This window comes from Trachurus japonicus, chromosome 8 (assembly GCF_045865225.1).
Source record: "Trachurus japonicus isolate A0001 chromosome 8, Traja_1.0".
NCBI classification, from domain to species: Eukaryota; Metazoa; Chordata; class Actinopteri; order Carangiformes; family Carangidae; genus Trachurus; species Trachurus japonicus.
The window spans coordinates 16,296,081-16,316,007 of NC_140914.1; the positions used below are offsets into that span (position 1 = coordinate 16,296,081).

General features: G+C 47.8%; 1 protein-coding gene across 2 annotated transcripts; it reads left to right on the forward strand.

Moving 5' to 3' along the window:
* The first annotated feature begins 216 nt into the window (after positions 1-216).
* pdgfab (platelet-derived growth factor alpha polypeptide b) lies at positions 217-19,528 on the forward strand. Of its 2 annotated transcripts, XM_085784255.1 has the most exons (7): positions 217-965; positions 2,307-2,403; positions 6,894-7,028; positions 8,320-8,510; positions 16,957-17,083; positions 17,709-17,833; positions 18,412-19,528. In XM_085784255.1, exons 1-6 carry the CDS (start codon positions 897-899, stop codon positions 17,780-17,782), a joined length of 693 nt encoding a protein of 230 aa, XP_085640381.1. In that variant the 5' UTR covers positions 217-896; the 3' UTR covers positions 17,783-17,833; positions 18,412-19,528. The 2 variants fall into 2 exon arrangements, with proteins under 2 accessions (XP_085640381.1, XP_085640382.1); XM_085784256.1 differs by lacking the exon at positions 17,709-17,833.
* Positions 19,529-19,927: the final 399 nt, after the last annotated feature.

The following is a 19,927-nucleotide window of genomic DNA, read 5'->3' on the forward strand; positions in this document are numbered from 1 at the left end:
CACACACACACACGGGCTGAGGGGGTGGGTGAGGGGGTGGGGGTGGTGGTGGAGGGGATGGGGACATGCTCTTGAGTCTTAAGTCATCCAACCAACCAACCAACCAGCTCCCCTCTCAGCTGAATAGATGCACGATCACCGAAACGCGAGGGGAGGCGCAACGGGCACGGAGCTGCTGGATCTCTATATCCAGCGGCTCAGAAGCGCTCCGACTCCATTCACTTCAGAGTCCCACACAGTCAAGGAGCTGTGCAGATTGCAGCAAGACGGACTCTGGATAGCACAACACAACACGGACAACTTTCTCCTTTGTGATGTTTTTTCCCTTTTTCTGAGGATCTGTTCGTTTGGATTATATTCTTTTAGGACTATTAAATACTATCAAAGAAAAATAAGAAAAATAGTCGTGCGTCTTAAAGTAGCCTACTGTGTAATTCCAAAAGAAAGGGGAGCTGCATTTTTCTTTTTTTTTGTCTGTTTGCTTAATATTCAAGTGAACTGGGCTGAAGTTTGAAGCCAACTTGTTAAAAGGGTGAAGGACAAGTGCAATGCGTGTCAGACTTGTCTCTTGGGATTGTCCCACTTGCGCCTGAGGAGCTATGTCGAGCTGCCGCCGCACAGAGCTGCTTCCAGAGGACGCAGTCCAATGTGAATAACAAGAGTCAACTTCCAGCCTCTTCAGCTTTTTTTTCTCCTCTTACACTTAACGAGCAAGTGCAGCAGCAGCAGCAGCAGCAGCAGCGCCGCAGTCTGACCGAGCAGCTCTGACACCCCCGGTCTCTCTCTCCCCCCTGAGGGGATGGTTGTTGTGGATCCTCTGGAGCCAGGAGCGACTCTGCGGCTCCTACAGGACAGCGCGTTTTTCTTGTTCGGGGTTCATTCTAAATTAAAGGGAGATGAGAGCCGTTCTTTGTCACTTCCTGCTGTGGACGGCGTACCTGCTGCTGGCCACCACCACCGCTGAGGTAAAGTTTTTACCAGGACTGCACAGTCACAGAAGTTGCGGGGATACACTGTGTGTGTGCCCCCCTTCCTCCTCCTCCTCTTCCCCCCAACACCTCCTCCTCCTCCTCCTCCTCCTCCCGGGTCCGTCTCACAGACAGTGGTGCGGGATTTTTATTCTTGTGAGGGTGCAAAGGTCCCACAGAGCGCTCCAACAGCTAAACGCAGTTTAATGCCCAGAGAAATGAAAGTAGGAGAGCACAGCTTTGATTTAAAGCCTGGAGAGGACAACATTACCAGAAGTAGCCTATCTTACATTTGTAAAGCCATTTTCATTATAATTAAGCACATTTACCATAACCTTATTAACGTGCAATTGTTTTTCTAAAAGAAAAGGGCAGGAGTCTATTTTAAGAACAGTTTGAATGTATGAATTCATTTTGCGGGAATGAACACACAGCACCGTCCTCTCCTGTTACCATGAGGCTGTAGAGAACCAACACCGCCGGCTGCACTTGGACGCTGCGTATCGCAGTTATTTTTGTCTTTTGTGCCAAATCTGTTTGTGGCCCGAACCAACTGGGCAAAATGGTTTGGTTGGGCTCTCATGGGAGCTCCGGGTGCGATTATAAATAGCCACTGTGCGTGTAACGCTGCACGCTTTGCTTTGCTTTGCTTTGCTCGGCTCAACTCAAGGTGCTTAAAGCGCCGCAACAAGTGCAGCGAGCTGCGGGGTTCACGCCGGGCACGGGTCGGTAGCTGCAGATCCAAAGTCCTTCAGGGAAACTGATGCGTTCATGTTATTTCACGTATCTGGAGCGCTGCAAGAGTGGTGAATCGATATGCAACACACTTTATCGCTGCTTGGATCTATTTTTTATTTTATTTTAAATATCTAAATTCAGCATTCAGTTAGGCGAATACCAAAACTTGTATTGACTAAATTTATTGCCAGCTACAGCAAATTGAAATCACTTTACAGATATTCTAAAATCATGTGAACAAGAATATTTGAATCTAAACTGTGCAGGTCATGCAAGTGCTCTTCTGCAAAGCCAGGCTACTTAAATTGCAGAAATTCCCAAGGGGGTTCGGTGTTACCGTTTCTGTATGGGGTAGGGGGTGGGGGTGTCTTGGCAACGGGGCAGACCTGCTCTGCTAGTTGGCACACATGCAGGCTTAGAGAGCTGCAAAAGCGCTCGAGCGCCGATCCCCCCCTTCCTCCCCTTTCTTTAAACTTTGCAAGATTATTTATACAGACAAACAACTGTATTCATGAACGTTTTGACACATTTGTAACTTTCCTCTGTTGTCTGATGTCTTTGTACGCCCCCCCCCCACCTTCTCCCCTTCCTCCTCTGAAGGAAGTGGAGTTTCCCCAGGAGCTGATAGACCGACTGTCCCACAGTGAAATCCACAGCATCAGCGACCTCCAGCGGCTACTGGACATTGACTCCGTAGGTAAATTCTGCCTCTTGATACTTTTTTTTCTCTCCCTTCAACTGATCTGAGTTACCTTTTCAATCCCAATGATGTGTAGCCAGGATGTTAGATGATGCCTGTTGTTGTTGCAGCAACACGTAGTAAAGGGTGGGACTCCAAACAGCTGCACCATGGTTATATAAGCAGCCTGCTGTTATTAGCTGTGAAATTACACTGTGTTGTGGAGTTAATGTAGAAACCACTGAGAATATGTTCCCATTACGCTTCATGGCTTCTCTCTAGAGGGGGGGGGAGATGATGTTTGAGAGATTTATTTATTTATTTTTCCTGCAGGTTTATCGGATTTAGTGAACAACCTGTTGTTTTGGCACATTTTGCAAATGATCCTTAGTGAAGTTATATGTCTCCTGAAGCCAGGATTCAGACCACATGCCTGTGACTTGAGCACAGCTGAGGACATTTCTGAGGTGTCTGTGTGTGTGTGTGTGTGTGTGTGTGTGTGTGTGTGCACCCAGGGAAGCTGCCAAGTGCAGTGCAGTCCCTGGCGTTGCATGATAAAGCAGTAACCTGTGTTTACTGTACACACATGTGACAAAAGTGGACTTTCACTGGCAGGCGTCTTATTTGTGCATATTCTGTCACAGTAAGCCGGCTTTACGGCGAGCAGCAGACTGGCACATACTGTATATGTCGCCCTGTAAACAAGAGAGCGAGTGGCTGGCAGGTCAGGAGGAGGTTTCTTCTGCTTCACGTTGTTGGAGGTGCTGCTTCGTCTGTGGCTGGAGGGGACCGGTCTGTCTCTGTCTGGCTGTCTTAGATCAAGTTACAGGGGTGCACTGGAAGAAGCTGTTTGCCTTCACACGAGCCTGTATTTACACAGGCTCTGGCCATACATCAAATTTAGGGCTCTCCCCTAAGGATTTGTTGATGGAGATAGGTAATTACTAAATTTGCGTTAAACAGTCCCAACTGATGTAAGCTACCTCCCTGGTCATAGCTCATTAGTTACCTCAAAACTTATATTCAGCAGAGCAACATTAGGACTGCTCTTTCGCTCACGTATTCGCCTGTATAACGACATGATTGCTTTTCTGGTGGACGTATCAATTAGACCTAATAGCCCAAATAATTAGTGCGTTTAATTTGCTAATTCACAATCAAACCCACCTGCACCCGGCATCGGTGATCACCCCACTTTGTGCTGAGCCCAGAATAGATCCCCAGGGTGCCTCTAGCATGAGAAGAGGTGTTTATAATTGAATTAACATGTCTTTCTTCAAACAGAGGAATGTTTTGCAGGGTAACAGTAGTAGGCTGATTATTATTACAAGGACATAAATCTGTCTGAGGGCCAGCTCGGCCGCCCTGGCCAGCCCATTAAAAGACCTTTGACGCCAGCCAGAGGGGTATTTTCAGAGCTTTTGTTGCGGATGGCCAGGACAGTAAAGCTACCAGTATAGACTGAACTATACATGACATAGCATGTCAACTAGGGAAGGAGAAAGGAAGGGCTTAGGTATATTTGTTGATGTCTGCAAGGTTGCAGCACCGTGGTACCTGGCAGCTCTCGAAAGGAATCATGTCAAATGTTTTGTTTCAGTGTTTTATTGATCCAGACCGAGATTAAGTTTGTCTTTTCCCTGCATAGCAAGTTGGTAGTTATTATCTGAGATCTCTGTCACTGGAAGGATGATTTTATAATTCAGCCTGTGAGGATGGATGTGTCAGGGCACTAGGGATGCCTACAGGGCTGTTCATTTAGCGCTGCATCGCTCGGTGCAGGCTCGCGTTTGTTTTTCCGTCTATGTGCACACGTCTTGCGAGGATGGCGTCTTCAGCTCTGACTGACAGACGAGATGACCCCGCTGAAATCTGCAGATGGTTGTCTGGCCCCTGAGGTGCTCCTCTCCTCGCTTTTTCCTCTTCTCTATCCCCGTCTCCCTCCTCAGGCGGCCCCCCGGCCTGCCCGCTCTTATCTCTGTCAGTGAAAGACTTTGACAGAAAAGGGAACCTGACTCTCGGCATGGGGCGGAGGTGGAAGACGGAGGTTGGATGATTCTGGAGGCTGTGTTCCTGCTACGCTTCACTCAGAAATGCTGCGCGTTGTTGTGCAATCTGCTTTTTGTTTCAGACAAACTGGCTGTGTGTTTACCCCCGGTACAGTTGGCAGCACTTCCTATCTACTTAGGGTGTCTTATAAACAAAGTTACTGTGCTTGCTACCTGCCCTAGTCACACCCATGTAGGGAGGACTGTATGACTGTATGACCTAAACTAATACTTTGTCAACTCAGCCGTGCAGCTGTTGACAACAAAGAAACAAGGAGGAGGGACAGAGAGAGAATTATGGCGGCACGTATTACAACAAGTCAATAACATGTTGGCTATTTGTACAAGTAGTGGGGGGGAAGAAAGAGTGGAGGAGGCATAAGGGGAGGGAATCAAGGCCTCAGTTAATGGAGAGAGTAATTTGCGAGTCATGAAAGCCTGATTCATGGCCAGAGACTGTCTCCTGTCCTCTTTTCTCTTGTCTTCAGTTTGACAACGCTCGGGGCGTGTTATTATTTCTTAGTCACCTGGAACCAACAGAGGAGAAAACCCCCTCACTCTGCTTTCCCTGTCTGTACCTTTCTGTCCAATTCCCTGTGTTATTTATTCCTCTTGTCTTACCTCATGTTTTTCCTGCATCTCCTTGTTCCTCCTCTTAGTTTTAGTGTAAAGAAAAAAAAACACAAGGTCCTTTTTATTGTGCTGAAAAAAAAAGGGACTCTGAAGTCCATAAAGGACTTCTTTATGTCCCCCCCCCCCTTTCTCCCCGTCAGCTCTGACACAAACTGTCTCCGGGTGGCTGGCGGTGCGACACTCTCCCTCGCTCCTGTCCTGTCCTCTCCTGACAAGGGGGGAGAGATGAAGCGAGAGGCTGGGTGTGGGTGAGGCAGAGATTGAGTAAGCACACTGGGTGTTCTCTCGGTGACCTGCAGTGTTAAAAGGTTGTTAGGTAGGAAAAAACCAGCCAGCTGTCACAATGAGCGCCCAACACTGCAGACATTGTAGGTGTACGCCTGCGCCGCTGCACACCGGAAAGCGTGTGACGTTATGATGTGTGTTTCTATATGCGGGCATACCGCCTCACAGACTTATAGCTCTCAGGCTGCAGTCAACACTTCCTCTCTGTAGACCCCTTCTGGTTCTGGGTCACTGGCTGTCTGACTGACTGACAGCACCAAAGGGCTAGAAGGAAATTCCCCTGAACTCTCACTGAGGGGAACGACGACGTCTGGCTTGAAAACCTGACAGACCCGGAAAAAGACGGCATCCGAAAGCAAATAAACAACCAATCCCCGAGGTGTAGATGTAGGTATAGGTGGAGAAAATCCCTTTCTGATGACTTTGGTCAGAGCTCAAGGTGGATAGACGAGTGGAATGTGTTTGCCCGTGGCTAAGCTTTGTTGTGCTGGTGTACATTGGGTTTCAAGGTGGATAATGAGAGGAGTTTGTGTAGCTGTGAGTGTGTGTTTATGTTAATTGTACAGGTGTAGGATAGTGTTCTTTCAGGTGGGTGGGTGTGCTACAGACGGGGCAGACCGACCCACCCACTTAGTAAACACTCTCAGACTCTGCTCTTTTGGAAAGGGCAGTATCCCTGCGAACAAGCTTTATCGTTTTATTGCTGCTCTGGCACTCGTCTGTAATCCTCCTCATATTCTGGGTGGAGACCAAAACAAGCAAGCTTTATCAGATGACCATGACTGTGAATAAGCTGAGCTGGCTGTATTAGACTGGAGTTAGAGAGGTTTAAGGAGATAGCATAGCAAAACATGTACTTTTCCAAGCCACCGAATGATTGAAAAAGAAAACATTTTCAGGTAAATGAGAGACAGAGAACCACTAATTAGGCACAAAATGGCAGCTGAGTACCACCTGTCAAATGACCACTTAAGTCTGTGAAAGCTGGTTGTTTTTCAAAGGGCTCGTGCTGACTCACCTGCGTCTGGTTACTTTATTCCTGCTGGGAAAGTTCAGCCAAAATGAGTAAGGATGACACACAAAGCTAGGCATTAACACAGAGGCCTGTGTAAAGCCGTGCCTCCTGCCCCGCACCCCAGCGTCTAGTACTCGGGATTGTTTACCTCTTTCTGTGACATCATCAGCAGTCGCCTGACAGTCAGAAGGCTGAGGGGGAACCCTAAGCCCTCCAGGGAATCAAAGCGTGTGTTACATACAGCATAAGAGCCCAGTAGGGAGTTACCATCTCATTATGGTCGTGTGACTAACCGACTCTTTGTTTGTTGTGGAAGGGGTATAATAAAACATCAATAGCGGATCCCATGCAGCCCTTCTGGGGCGGCTAGCCAGCCACTCACCGCAGTCATTCGACACTGTGAAAGTTGCAGCAAGCGGTTACAGAGTCACAGCCGCTTCGTTGGTTGAATAAGCTGTCTGTGTTTGTGTTTTTTTGCTTCTTTTCCGTGAGACATTATTAACATGGCTGCCTTCTGTTTTGACGAGGTACGGGAAACGATGTTATCGAGGAGCCCAGGCACCACAAACACCACAACCACCATAAGAACTACTCCCGTCATCACGGTCACTACAATGACCTGAAGAGCTCGCAGCTCCACAGCCGACGCAAGAGGAGCATCGGTAAGTCTGAGTGGATACTGTTTGCTGTGTACTGTTTGCCTCGCTGTGCCGCTCAGACGTTGCATCATGATTACATTAAGCACTATATACATCACAGCTTGGCACAACTCAAAACAGTGTCACAGTGCCCTAAAAATAACCTCTAACATAAGTATCACCCTTGACATATGAGTTCCCAGGAGATGAAACCGATCGCTTTACACTAATTTCAAACAAAGCTAATAGTTAGTGGCTTTTATATGGCTTTTTGGTGGATAAAAGGAACCCTAATGAAGACATCTGCCTAGTATTTATGGCAATCAAGGAATCATGAGAAACGAGTCTGGTGTGTGAGGTTGAAGAGTACGTCTGACATGAAGCCTTTTAATTGGCCAGAGGCTCGGAGATCTAAGACACACGCGTCAGGAGAGAAATATATCCTTGAGCGTGGAAATTCCAGGCATTCAGGGTTCAAGTTGCAGCTCGCCCGGGCTCTCAGTCAGATTTCTTCATAAAACGCCACGCGGTACGATATCTGATCGAGGCGCGGAGAACAGCATGTAGCGAGGCAGGCTGTGTGTTCAGACTGGCCGCATGCTCTTTAGGTCTGTCCCAGCGGTGCAGCGTTTTAAAAAAGCGACGCAGGATGAAGTGGCCGCTTGTATTTCATGCATGTGCTGCTCTCTCATGCAGTGACTGATACAGTATACCATTTAGGCAGCTGTCCGCAAAAACCGTCGTGATGCACATATCATCTTTACGACATAATGATATCTTACTGTACACTCTCTGTCATATCTTTAGGTCTGACTGCCTGTCAGAGCATTAAATCTGAAATGAATGCTTACTGCCTTCCTCTTTTCACCAGAGCCAACAGGGTCAAAGGCCGTTATTAGATTTCCCACCGGCGGTCATAAAGGTTTTCTGGCCTAGTCACGCTGCATTAACCCCAGTGAGGGCTCCTAACAAAGGAGCAGTCTCTTTCTTTCTTTCCGACTTGATCCCAAAGCTCCTTAGCTGATATGAGATCAGCTTTTTGGAAAGCATGTCTTCTTAACAGCATTATAGCAGGTTGGGTGTGATCTGAGTTAAGGCGAACAGCTCCCACATCAAGTGAGTCATCAAATAATGAGCGGTAAAAAGGAATGCAAGAAGCAGCTGGGAGCGAAAAGGACGGATTACAACAATACACGAGCGTGTGCTTGCATTCAGAAAATGTGTCACTTGGACGCTCGTGCAGACCAAACGCATTAACTCGACTCCTCCCCCTCCTTCCTTCTCCCTCTCCTCGTCTCGTCTCTCTGGTTTCCAGTGGAGGAGGCGGTCCCGGCGGTGTGTAAGACGCGGACGGTGATCTACGAGATCCCCAGGAGCCAGGTGGATCCCACGTCTGCCAACTTCCTGATATGGCCGCCCTGTGTGGAGGTGAAGCGCTGCACGGGCTGCTGCAACACCAGCAACATGCGCTGTCACCCGTCTCGCAAGCACCACCGCACCGTTAAGGTACGACACACACACACACACACACACACACACACACACACAGTAAAGGTTGCTTACTTGCTAAAAAGCATCCCTATATCCACACTCTTAAAATCATTCCTGCAACACACAACATATCATGGGCACCTTATTTATCAGCCAGCTCCACACTTTCCCTCTCACTCAGGTAAGTAAATCACATGGGAGACGAGGTTGGGTTAACCTTTCTTCCTTCACACGTCTTTCCTACCTCACTCCCTTTTTCCAGCTCCTCTTCATTTCACTCCCCCCCGCCCCATCCTCTGAGCTCCCTTGACCAGTGACCAATAGCCTCCTACCGTTTCAGCTGATCACCAGCTTCACTCCTCATCTCCCTGTCCTGTGTTTGGCGAGAGGCCAGAGTGGCTGTGCCAGGAGAGTGGCAGGGAGGAAGAGAAGGAGAAAGACAGAGAGAGAGAGGATTTTTGGTAGCTTCAGCCAGGACATCTGTTGAAGGCCCGACAAGAGAGGGATGCTCCTGCCAGATGTAAAACAGAGAGACGGGAGGGGGGGTGGGAGGGTCAGAGAAACAGTCTCCTGTATCTTGACAATGTCTTGAGTGTCACTGGTCACTGCACAGCCATTCCTCTGCTCCGTGTTTGTTTGGCCCTTCGTCTTTTTCTGGAAGCAGGGAGCCCGGAGGAGAAGAAGTGACAAAGAGAAAGAGAGAGAGAATGAGAGAGAGAGAGTCGGGGATGGAAGAGGGGGTTGCACTTCTCCCAGAAGCGCTTTGGCATCGGCCGGCCTTAAAAACATGTCCCTTCTGTTCAGGATCAGAGGAGACACCGTGGCTGGGAGCTGAGTCGTATTTCTGCCGTATTTACACTACAGCCTGTTAGCCAGTGTGCCGCTCCGTTTGGAGGTATGGGAGTTATGTGCCGTGCTCTGTGAGAGTAAAAAGACAACTGGGGGATAAACAGGATGGTCCTGGAACACTCCGACTGTGTTTGTGTTTCTCTCCGGGTCTATCTATGCTCTCTGTTGTCTCTGCTCTTTAATCATTGTGATCTCGCTTGGCCATGGGCATTGCTTTCTCCTCATGCGGGGGCTTTAAAGATGCCGCCTTGATAGCCCTGCAGAGTAATAAAACAAATACCAACCCCATACCAACCCTGCCTGCTGCTGCTGCCTCCTCCTTCCCCTTGGCACACTGGCACAGGTCATTGAGATTTCAGTATGGACAGGGAGAGGGAGGGGAGGGGAGGGGGCACTCTCTCTGACCTCCTCTTTTAGTCGCAGAGTCGAGACAGTGAGGCTGGACCGACAAGACGGCCATTGTGGGGGCACAGGGCACCGCGCCGTCCAGTGCACAGGGTTTATATGGTCAGAAACGCTGACTCATAGTGCGGTAAAAGAGTCGAGCTCTGATATACAGCAGCAACCCTGTGTGTCCGTCAGTCTGCAGCCTGTCTCTCCGTCCGCCCAGACAGCCGCTGTCTGTCATCCTCAATAGCAGCTCTGTCTGTGATCACAGTGAACCAGGATGGACGGACGGACGGACGGGGGGGGGGGGGGGGGAGACACTGACGATGTTCGGACGAGACTCTCTCAAGGCTTGATTCAGCTATTCCTGGAATGCCGAGGTCCATGCGACTTTGTCCGTGTGTCCCCCTCATGACACCGAGGACAAAATGAGCACACAGACTGCAGAGGGACAGACATGTCGGGTGTGGCGGGCAGGGTTTTTTTTTCTTTACGGGGGCCGTTTTTTCCATGTGGTTCCAGCCGCGGGCGAAGGGGGCTGAGAGGCGTTGCATCCCTGGAAAAGGTCATCTGTCAGGGCTCGCTCCGGTCAGGAGACATTCACCACATTGTGTGTGAGAAACATTGTCTCATGCCAAGTTTTTTTTTCTGTCTCTCCTCTCAGCAGTTAGTCTGAATAGGGGTTCAGTTTGTGCTTCTCCCTCCGTTTATTAGAAAGCTAAAAATGTTGCCTGTCTACCCTGGGCCTGACTTGTTTTCCTTCACCGGGCCAAGGATGGGAAAAGAACACTTTCGCTGTGTTTCTTTCCATCTCATGCCACTATGCATTTGTCCAAATGCACCTTTCTTCATTTATTCCCCCTCTTCTCTTTCTCTCCCTATTTCCTTTTTCATGCTATTGACCCAAAAAAAAAAGAAAAAAGAAGAAAACGGGTCTGTGCAGGTCCTGTATTGTACAAGCCTGTCCTGTTCAGTAGCAGGGTAATAAAAAAAAGCCAACTTTAAATAAGACTAGCCTGAGGGAGGTGAAGGTTCTACCTTTCCTCTCATGCATTTGCATTTTTATTGAGCTTCTTTTGCACTTAAAAAAAAACATCACTTAACCTTAATTTGTGCACCAGCAGGTTGCATTGAATAGCAGCGTTTGATTTATCAGCGTACCTTGTCATGGATTTAACACAGTAAATGAGAGCGCTGTGAAGACGTGTGCCTTTCTAGCCGTTTACAGATGATCCTGTATTCGTTCAGGAGATGAACTGAGAGGCAGAGGTGGGAAAAAAAACAGACGGGGAGACAGGGAGGTTTGGGAAACAGACAGAGCGGAGAGGCAAACTGAATCCTTAATGAGCAAATGTTTTTATGTATTCAGACTATCATCCCCACATTCCTTTGACTCCTCCTTCACCCCCACCTCCTTTTGCACTTTCAATGACACCATATTCACTCCCCCCTGTCTCAGCATCTTGGCTCTCCCCTTTCTTTTCCAACAAGTGTTTCCCTCGCAGTTCCTCTCATCTCTTTTTTTCTTTAAGGCTGGCAAGAAGTTTTTTTTGCACATTTTCCAGTGTTACAGTCTTCATAGAGCTGTTACTATGTAGATATGGCAGGAAATGGAAGTGATAAAGATAATAGAGATAATGAGATTAGAGATACAGTAACACTGTGCATCTTTGCCTCTTTCTGTTTCCATCTGACACTTTTTCATCCCTTCTTTCTCTTTCACCACCTCTCCTGTACTCTCCCTACTCCTCTTCTGTTTCTCTCTGTGTTGTGGCTGCAGCTAGTGTGTCTGCTGGCCGTCTTGGTGCTTTTAGCTTGCTAGAAGATGTGTGTGTGTGTGTGTGGATGGGGTAGGGGGGTAGAGAGAGAGAGAGATAGTGATCTCGATGTGCATTCTTTTGCACATTAGTCTTTGTGTAAACTTATGTGTGTCAGTGTGTGTGTGTATGAATGTAAATGCTGTCTCTCCTCTCTGTTTGTTCTTCCAATGGGGCTGAGTAAACAGGCCATGACACAAGCAAAGAATGGAGCTGTCACTCATCCTCTCACTCATTAACTCTTAAGGCTTCTGCAGTACATTTGGCCTGTATTTTCATTACCTTCCCCATCCTCTTTCACATATGAGTGGATATAGAGAAACTATGCTTAGAAGGGGAGTCGAGGTTCCTGACAGTCCCACCGAGTAAATAAAAAAAAAAAATCTAAATGACAGTATAGTGCTTCGATGGTACTTTTACTTCCTGATTTTCAGACTAATTTCATTTTCCCATCACAGTTTTTTTCCTCCGGCAATTGCTTCAACTGTCATGAGGTCTCATAATTTGATTAATATGGTCATTTGCAGACAACACAGATCAGTTTCTCTCATTTGGTTCAGTTTAGAAGCTGGGGAGATTTGATGAAGCATAAGTGTTTTGCAGAGGTCGGAGAGGGTCGTCAGTGCACATCTGTGTAAACCCAAGGAGGAGATGGTCTGCGTGCATGTGTGTGTATGTATGTGTGTGTATGTATGTGTGTGTGTGTGTGTGTGTGTGTGTGTGTGTGTGTGTGTAAGAGAGCGAGCGCTCCATGCAGCGCTTCGTAAACTCCCCCCCACCGCAGCGCAGGGGACAAGGCCATTTGTGTGAAGCGGCAGCAAGAGGAAGACGGGCGGCAGAGTAATGAAGTGTTGATGGCTGCTGGATCAAAGTGGAGGCTGACAGCGGCCGGGGCGGATATAGCCACGGCGCTGAGTGTGGGGGTCCACACATCTCTCTGCACTGGCCCTGGCCTCGACCCCCCCTACACACACACACATACATGGTGACAGTTACCTAAGCGACAGTGGGTCAGATCTGGGTGTTCGGGGAGGGGGAGGGGGGGGCAGTAGCTGTAGCCCTGCGGTTGTGTTGGGACCCTGACTTACGGGGTGTTTCATAAATAAAAGACAGTGTGACGGTGATACAGTGAGAATGATTTATGATCGTCTGAGGGGTCCTGTGGATTACGTTTGGGGGGGGGGGGGGGGCAGATGGGAATGAGGGGCCTCCCTGTTTGAAGTCCCTTGCAGCTGTGAATTATTTTCCCTTTGATTCACTCAGCTCTTTTACTATATGAAGAAGGGTGAGGGAGTTTGTGTGCGTGTGTACGTGTATGTGTATGTGTGTGTATTAATGTGTGTGTGATGGTGCTCAGCAGGGGTTGTGGGGCAGGTCAGAGACCATGGGAGCGTCACGACCAAGCCAGAACAGTTTGGCTACTGCTGCACCAGCTGGAATGCATCAGCTCGAGCTAGAAAAGTAGCAGCCGTATTTTAATCATATTTTACTTCGGCTCAGTATTTTCCTTCACTCCTCCTCTCCTGTCCTCCCTTTCGCTCTTCCCCGCTGACTTCAGTGGTCAAGTCTTCGGTCTTGGAGTCTGATTGCCTGTTATGTGAAATAGTTGCTCCCTCCCTCCCTCCGCCTCACTCCTTCTGTCTGTCTCCTGCAACACAGCCATCTCCCACTCTCTAATTTTACCCCTCTGTCAGTCTCTCTCTTTTTCTTTTTTTTTTGCCCACATTAAAAATCTTACTTACTTTTCCCTCCGTTAACTGTAGCTACACAGTACAACAGTAATGTCTGTCTCGTCTGCAGACATGCGAAGGAGGGGGAGAAATAAATGGAAAAATGACACATCTTTGATATTTGATATTGCACAAAGGTCCGTTCGATTTCTGAGGGGAAGGGAAACACCGCACAGAAGAACGCAGACAGGCGCAGATAGACATTCACATCTGGTGATATAATAACGCGTGTGTCTGTGTGAGGCAGAGAGAGAGAGAGAGAGGGGTGGGGAGAGAGTGTTTTGCCACGATGTGCCATTTTGGCATCACAAGCCTGTGAGCGACGTGACAAATGCTCTCCTTCGCTTCCTCTCTTCTCCACACACACTGCCTGTGATAACCTCTTCCATACACTGCCCTGAGTGTGTGTTTGTGGTCTGTGGGAGTGGGTTGAAGCAGAGGGCAGCAGCAGGTTGTCTAGGCTGTCTTTGTCTGATGTTCCGTCTGCGTCTTCTGTGGTTTTGCTCTTTTCCTGTCTGTCTTCTGGGTGTCATTTCTTTCCGTCTTTGATTTCGGAAGACAGATGGAGATCCATAAAAAAGCTTCCTCACATCAACATCCCACCTCCTCAGAACTTTCCCCACCTCTCTTCCACAGTTGTACTGTAGCATCTCAACAAGAGTTGTTTTATTTTATTCCAGGGAACAAGCTCTGAGTGTCTCCCTTGCCTAATTCCCCTCCCAGCAGTTGCCACCCCGCCCCAGCACCTTCCACCCCTCAATTCTCCAAACACACACACACACATATATATATATATATATATATATTTTTTGCTCCATTCTGTCAGTGTTCCAGTTCACGGTCGCCTGCAGCGCACATCCACGTCCCGTCGTGTTTTCCTTGGAAGCCTGGAGTAAAACTTTCCCCTCCATCATACTCTCATCAGTGCTTAGTGTGCAGGGAATTCCCAATTAACCCAAACAGGACAATCAGCTTCACAGGGAGGGCCGTGGAGACGCTGAGGACAAACCAAGGGGGTGCTACTTCCCAGAGCCCCCCGGCCGCCCTCACCCCAACCCTCTGGCTCGGATATCATTCCACAGCCGCTCAGGGGACTCTTTCTCAGGGCCCCGGCTTTCTAGGGAGTTTAGAGCGGTTTGATTTATACAAAGACAGAGTGGGGCCCCCTCGTTGTAGCATGGGGGTCTCTTTCTGATGTATGTTTTATGTGGGAAGTCATTGACTCTGGATAGGAAGCTGGTGTTCTTTGTACAGAAGTGGCCAAAAAACGGATGAAAGGGAAACTCAATATGGATGTAAAGTAGAAAAATTGTAGGGGTGAGGACCGCCGTTCCCTGTAACGTCAACACTTTCCCATAACACATGAAACAGGAAGCAAAGGGAGAAAAGACAGAGTGTTGACAAAGTGGGCAGAGCAGAGGCTAACTGAGAAGTGTTACATAGCACATGTACACTCATTGACATAGACAAATATGAAAGTGTGAGTGCCTTTATGTGTGTAGTGTGAGGGGAAAGGAGACAAGCCTCATCAAGGAGACCCATCACTTTATCTTTCTGTCAGTAGTTGTTTGTTTGTCAAGGAGAATTTGAGTGTGTGTGTGTGTGTTAGTCACTAATAAAGTCTCCCTTTAAAGTGTTAGACATGGCCTGGCCGACTCTTTCAGCTCTTTCCTGCTGGTTACGTCTGCCCCACCTACCCCCCACCGAGCCGGATATTCCCGTAACCGATGGCAGCGGAGCCATCCGCAGAGACAGCTGCATCTTTCCTCTCCTTTTTCCTCTCTATCTCTTCCTCTCACCCACTTTTTTTCAGTCAGATAATTAGATTAACTATTAGCAGCGGTTTTCTGGGAAGTTCGTGTCATATCCTCTGACACTGTCTGCAGTTTTGCTTGATAACAATAAACCTTTGAAAACGTCTCTATCTATTTGCTTTAGTTTCCCTGGTGGGTATCCCAGAAACTACATGTTAATAGGTAACACATGAATGTCATTTAATGCTAGTCATGATCATGGTCAGTCCCCCCCGGTTCCCTCTTCCTTAAATAACCCCTCTGTTTGCTCACACACACACACACACACACACACACACACACACACACACACACCCTAATGAGAGTGATGGTCCACCTTCCTGCTCTCAATCCATCGCTGCTCCGGCCCTTTCGCCCACTCTTTCTCTCTGTCAGCCCCCGATAACAGCAAACACACCACCGCTAACCCAGACACCATTGTTCTCTGTTTGCTCACAGCATACTTCCCCTGCTTGCTCACCCTCTTTTCACTCCCTGTCTTCTTTCTTTCTTTCTTTCTTTCTCTCTCTCTCTCTCCTCTCTCCACGGAAAGAAACTGTTGCAAAAGGAGCGGCTTTGGTATGTTATGGTACGTCGGTATGTTCGTTTGGTCTGAATGACTAATTCAGCAGCACTGAGGGTCGGCCTTGGCGGTTTGCCATCGCGGGGATAGAGGGAGAAAGCTTCTCATCAGTTCTGGCCGTCCGTCCGTCCCCATGCGTGCGTGTGTGAGCCTCATGCCGACTGTGAAAAACCATGTTGCTCATAACACCAGAGAGCGTTGGGAGATTGTCAGCCAATATCCTCTCTTGTGCTGTGACCAGGTGAAGCAGGGGGGGGTGGGGGGTGGGGGGGGGATATTGTTTCCATGTGGCCCCAAGGCCCCTCAGTGGTGGACGGGGAGGTTACCTGCCCTTGGCACTCAGATCAGAGAGGGAAAAGCATGTGGCCACCTCCCCTGAATTACACAACAAGATCATCATAACCTCCACGCAACCTTCTCTGTTCAGCTTTCATCTAAGCTTTAATCAACATAGCCTATTCACAACGCTCTGAGGATTGGTCTCTTTTTTTTTTTCATTACTAGCTGTTGGGTGGGAAGTGGAGGTCAGTCCTGTTGTGTTAAACCGAGAGGGTGTTAGCTGGACCGAAGGATAGGAATTCCTGCGTCGCTCTTTGTGTTTGTTCGATCGGACGAGCAGCTTTCTAGGGGTTCTGCTGCTTAGATTCGACCATGTAAACTGTATTTCATGCATGTACATGTTAAGCAACACTTTCCCTAACCCATGGAGAAATATTAATGTGGTTTAAAAACCCGGGGCCTACATGTCAGGGCAAGGAGAAGGAGTTTAGGTGTGTGTGTCTGTCTGGATGCGGATGCTCCAGGCCTGGAGCAAGGGGTGGGGGCGGAGGTGGAGGGGATCTTCCAGCCTCTCTTCTCCCGCCAGAGTAAACCTTCCCTGGGCGTTAGGGCGTACTCCCACCCCACACACACACACACTACCCTGCATTTCTCCTCTCCCATTGTTTGAGTTTGCTTGGACAGGGTCATACACTCCATTCAGTATTTACACACCTGATCAACAGCCCATAGAGCACACAGCGAGCAGCAGAACCCGATGCATCAACCTCTGAGGAATGCTGCCGTCACACTTCAAACACATCGAGGCAAAGCGACGGCTGGCATTTTCTCTCTCTGTGTCTTTTTTTTTTTTATGAATCGGTTTATGAAAGAGTCATCAGTCACGGCGCTACGCCTCTTGATGCTAACAGATAGGCAAAGAGTGTGCACATTCATTGACAACACACTCCCGGTGAAGAGTGATGATGGGGCCGGAGCTGGCTCTGGATCTGTGGCTAACCTTTTCTCTCTTTCTCCCTTCAGGTGGCCAAGGTGGAGTATGTGAGGAGGAAACCGAAGCTGAAAGAGGTCTTTGTGCGGTTAGAAGACCACCTGGAGTGTGTGTGCACGTCACAGCATCATTCGGTGGAGCACTCGGATGCAGAAACAGGTAACGGTCTCACCCTCAGATACTTGAATCCATTGCTGTTACATTATTACACATAGTATCTCAGCAGTATAGTCTTTGCAGAGAAATCACTCCTAGGTTTGAGTCCCGCCCTCATCCCTGCGTCATCGTGCATCGTCTCGCTTTCCTGCCCTTCCTTGTTTGGCTTCCTTCTCTGGCTTTGCACTGGATGACCTTTTCCTATCATTGCCTCCAAACAGACAGACACACCTGTGAGGTGGCTCACTCTTGCAAAACTGTAAAAGCTTGTGTGTGTGTGTGTGTGTGTTTGCGCTTTGTTAGACGAAGATATGTGCGCACGCGCGTGTATGTGTGTGTGAGTGAGAAAGTGTACGCGAGTCTGTGTGTCAAGGGAGGGTGTCCAAAGGCTGCTTGGCATGACAGCAGGTAAATCCACCCGTGCCTTGATCTGAAGCTTTTCTTTCCCTGGGAGCAGATAAGTGCTGTGATGTGTGCTGATAAGGCGTCTCAAGTATTTATAGTGTGTCATATCTTTGCACTCTCTGCTTCTGTCCCAGGGCTGTTGTGCCTCTCTCTGTATCATAAACCCTGCTTCTTGCTTTTTAACCCTCCTTCCTATCCACCCTACCCGACTTTGTGTTTTCAGGCCATCGTAGGGCTAAAGCTAAAAAAAGGAAACCTAAAAAGCTAAGGCCCAGCAAGGATTTATTGGCGACATAATAAAGTTGCGCTCATTACCCAAAGTCCACTGGAGAGCTGTGAAGGGAACAGGTAGGACTTTAGCACCGCGGCGTTCCTCTCACCTTTTGGCACTGCACTGGCCCAATCAGGGCGCAAAGAGGGGGGGGCCTGCCAATCACTGGTCACCAATCACATCACAGCCAATCAGTGTGAGAAGAGGGAAGGCAGCTCTGTGCCCCAATGCTGCATGTTGATTTCCGTGGCCTGCTGAGCATGCACACTGCATACACTACATCTGCCTTGTACCACTTGTGTTGAGATCACGTGTGCACTGTTTTGTTGTGGTATATGCTAAGACACCATCCACTGTTTGTCTGGTTAAAAGACACCCTTTTCTCTGTCTGTCATCGCCAATATTTGCACTCCGTCATCCCCGCCTGTAAAAGAGAGGGTTGTTTTTGTCAAATTTTGTACTGTTAAGTCTTCAAAATCTGGAGAAAAACATGATTCAGAACATTATGGGTCTTGTGTGTGTTCTGTCAGCTTGTTTGTCATGCATGAAGAGAGTGAAGGAATTTGGGCACAAAATGCAAACATTTTTTTGCCAAACAATGTGTTGTTTTTTGAAATTGTGATACTAATCCAAGCGTATGTGCTTCCTCCCACAGTGGACGTGAGGTGAGACCAATCAGAACAAGGGACTTCAGCGTGGGAGGAACCTAAAGAAGAGGATGTAACCAATAGGAGACCTGCTCTGTGTCCTCTTCCCCACCGCCGTGCAACCTTCGTTTGAAAAAAACAAAAACCCAAAACATTTCTGTAAAAACAAGAGAAAAATAGGCAACAGACAAAAATAAATAAGCCAAAGCTGCTTTTTTTTCTGTAAAACAAACAAACAAAACAAACCTAAACCAGTGATGATGACTTTCTCTGTGGTACGCCACCTACCCAGACAACTGAACCCTGTCGCTGATAAAGAAGAGAAGAGATGCTGTGGAGCGTGAGCAAGGAAGAGAGAAGCCGAAGGGAGATGATGAAAGGGATTTGTGTTGAACATTTTGACAGACTTTGTTTGAACAAGACGCACAACAGAAAAAAAACCGGCTATGAAACGGTTGGACCGAACCTTCGTGGGAATCTGGTGCTCAGACTCTAAAAAAGCAGCGGTGGATGATCTCCTGCTGGGCAACATGAAAGTGCCCTGCCCTGTTTAAATGACTCTTGCATACACAGGAAGAAAGAAAGAGCAATATAGGAAAACAAAGGAAAGCGCTGGAGTTGTGTCTGTCTTTTTGTCTTTTTTTTTTTCTCAAAAGACTCTATGGAGCATCAAACATTTTGGAGTTTTTGGATGTTTGCCCTAAGAAAAGAGGAAATCTCTGAGAACCCTGGTGGTCCGTGACTTTGCCCACCTGCTATGTACAGTTTAAGTCTGCAAAGGACGCACCGCTACTTACAAACTATTTATACATGTGGACGTTTGCTTTCTGTCTCTTCCAGTACAAAAGAAAGGAGTAAAAAAAACAAACAAGAAAAGGTGTTTTATGATTTTAAAGACATGCAAGAGTCCTGTGTAACCATCTCTGTCACAGTCTCAGTGTCCTTTTTTTAGTCATTGTTATTCTTGTCATCCATTCTTATTATTTTACATTATATCCGAAATGATGTCAAGTCTTTAAAATGGTTTGGATATATATGTGTGTGCAAGGAGAAGATGTGAGAGTCAGTGCAGGAAGATGCTTTATTTTTGTTATGAAATATATTATGCTTACTTATATCCAAGCAGGAATTATGTTTAATTCTTTTGTTGTGGTTGAATGCCTGTATTTAATCCATTGGAAAAGATGCAAAAACGTGGAATGGCAAGGGGGAAAAAAAGGCATGTGTGTGTGTCTGTTTGTGAGAGTGTGTGTGTGTGTGTGTGTGTGTGTGTGTGTGTGTGTGTGTGTGTGAGAGAGAGAGAGAGAGAGAGAGAGAGAGAAGGTGGGACAGGTTGGGTCATACATGGCAACTTCACAGTTAGTGGCCATGCTGTTGCTTATTCTACAACCATGGTAAACGCTGATGAGTCCTTTACTTAACAAGTGATGTTAAACACTGACATGCATATAGGATGTGTGTGCATGCCAATCACAGAGACACACACAAAAAAATTGCCATAGCAACCGTAGTGTGCAAGCAAGC

Bases quoted from the DNA above. Each gene is read 5' to 3' on its own strand.
- pdgfab (XM_085784255.1), top strand. From the start codon at position 897: ATGAGAGCCGTTCTTTGTCACTTCCTGCTGTGGACGGCGTACCTGCTG. The intron at 7,029-8,319 runs GTAAGTCTGAGT...TCTGGTTTCCAG, and splicing joins CCGACGCAAGAGGAGCATCG to TGGAGGAGGCGGTCCCGGCG. The intron at 8,511-16,956 runs GTACGACACACA...TTCTCCCTTCAG, and splicing joins AGCACCACCGCACCGTTAAG to GTGGCCAAGGTGGAGTATGT.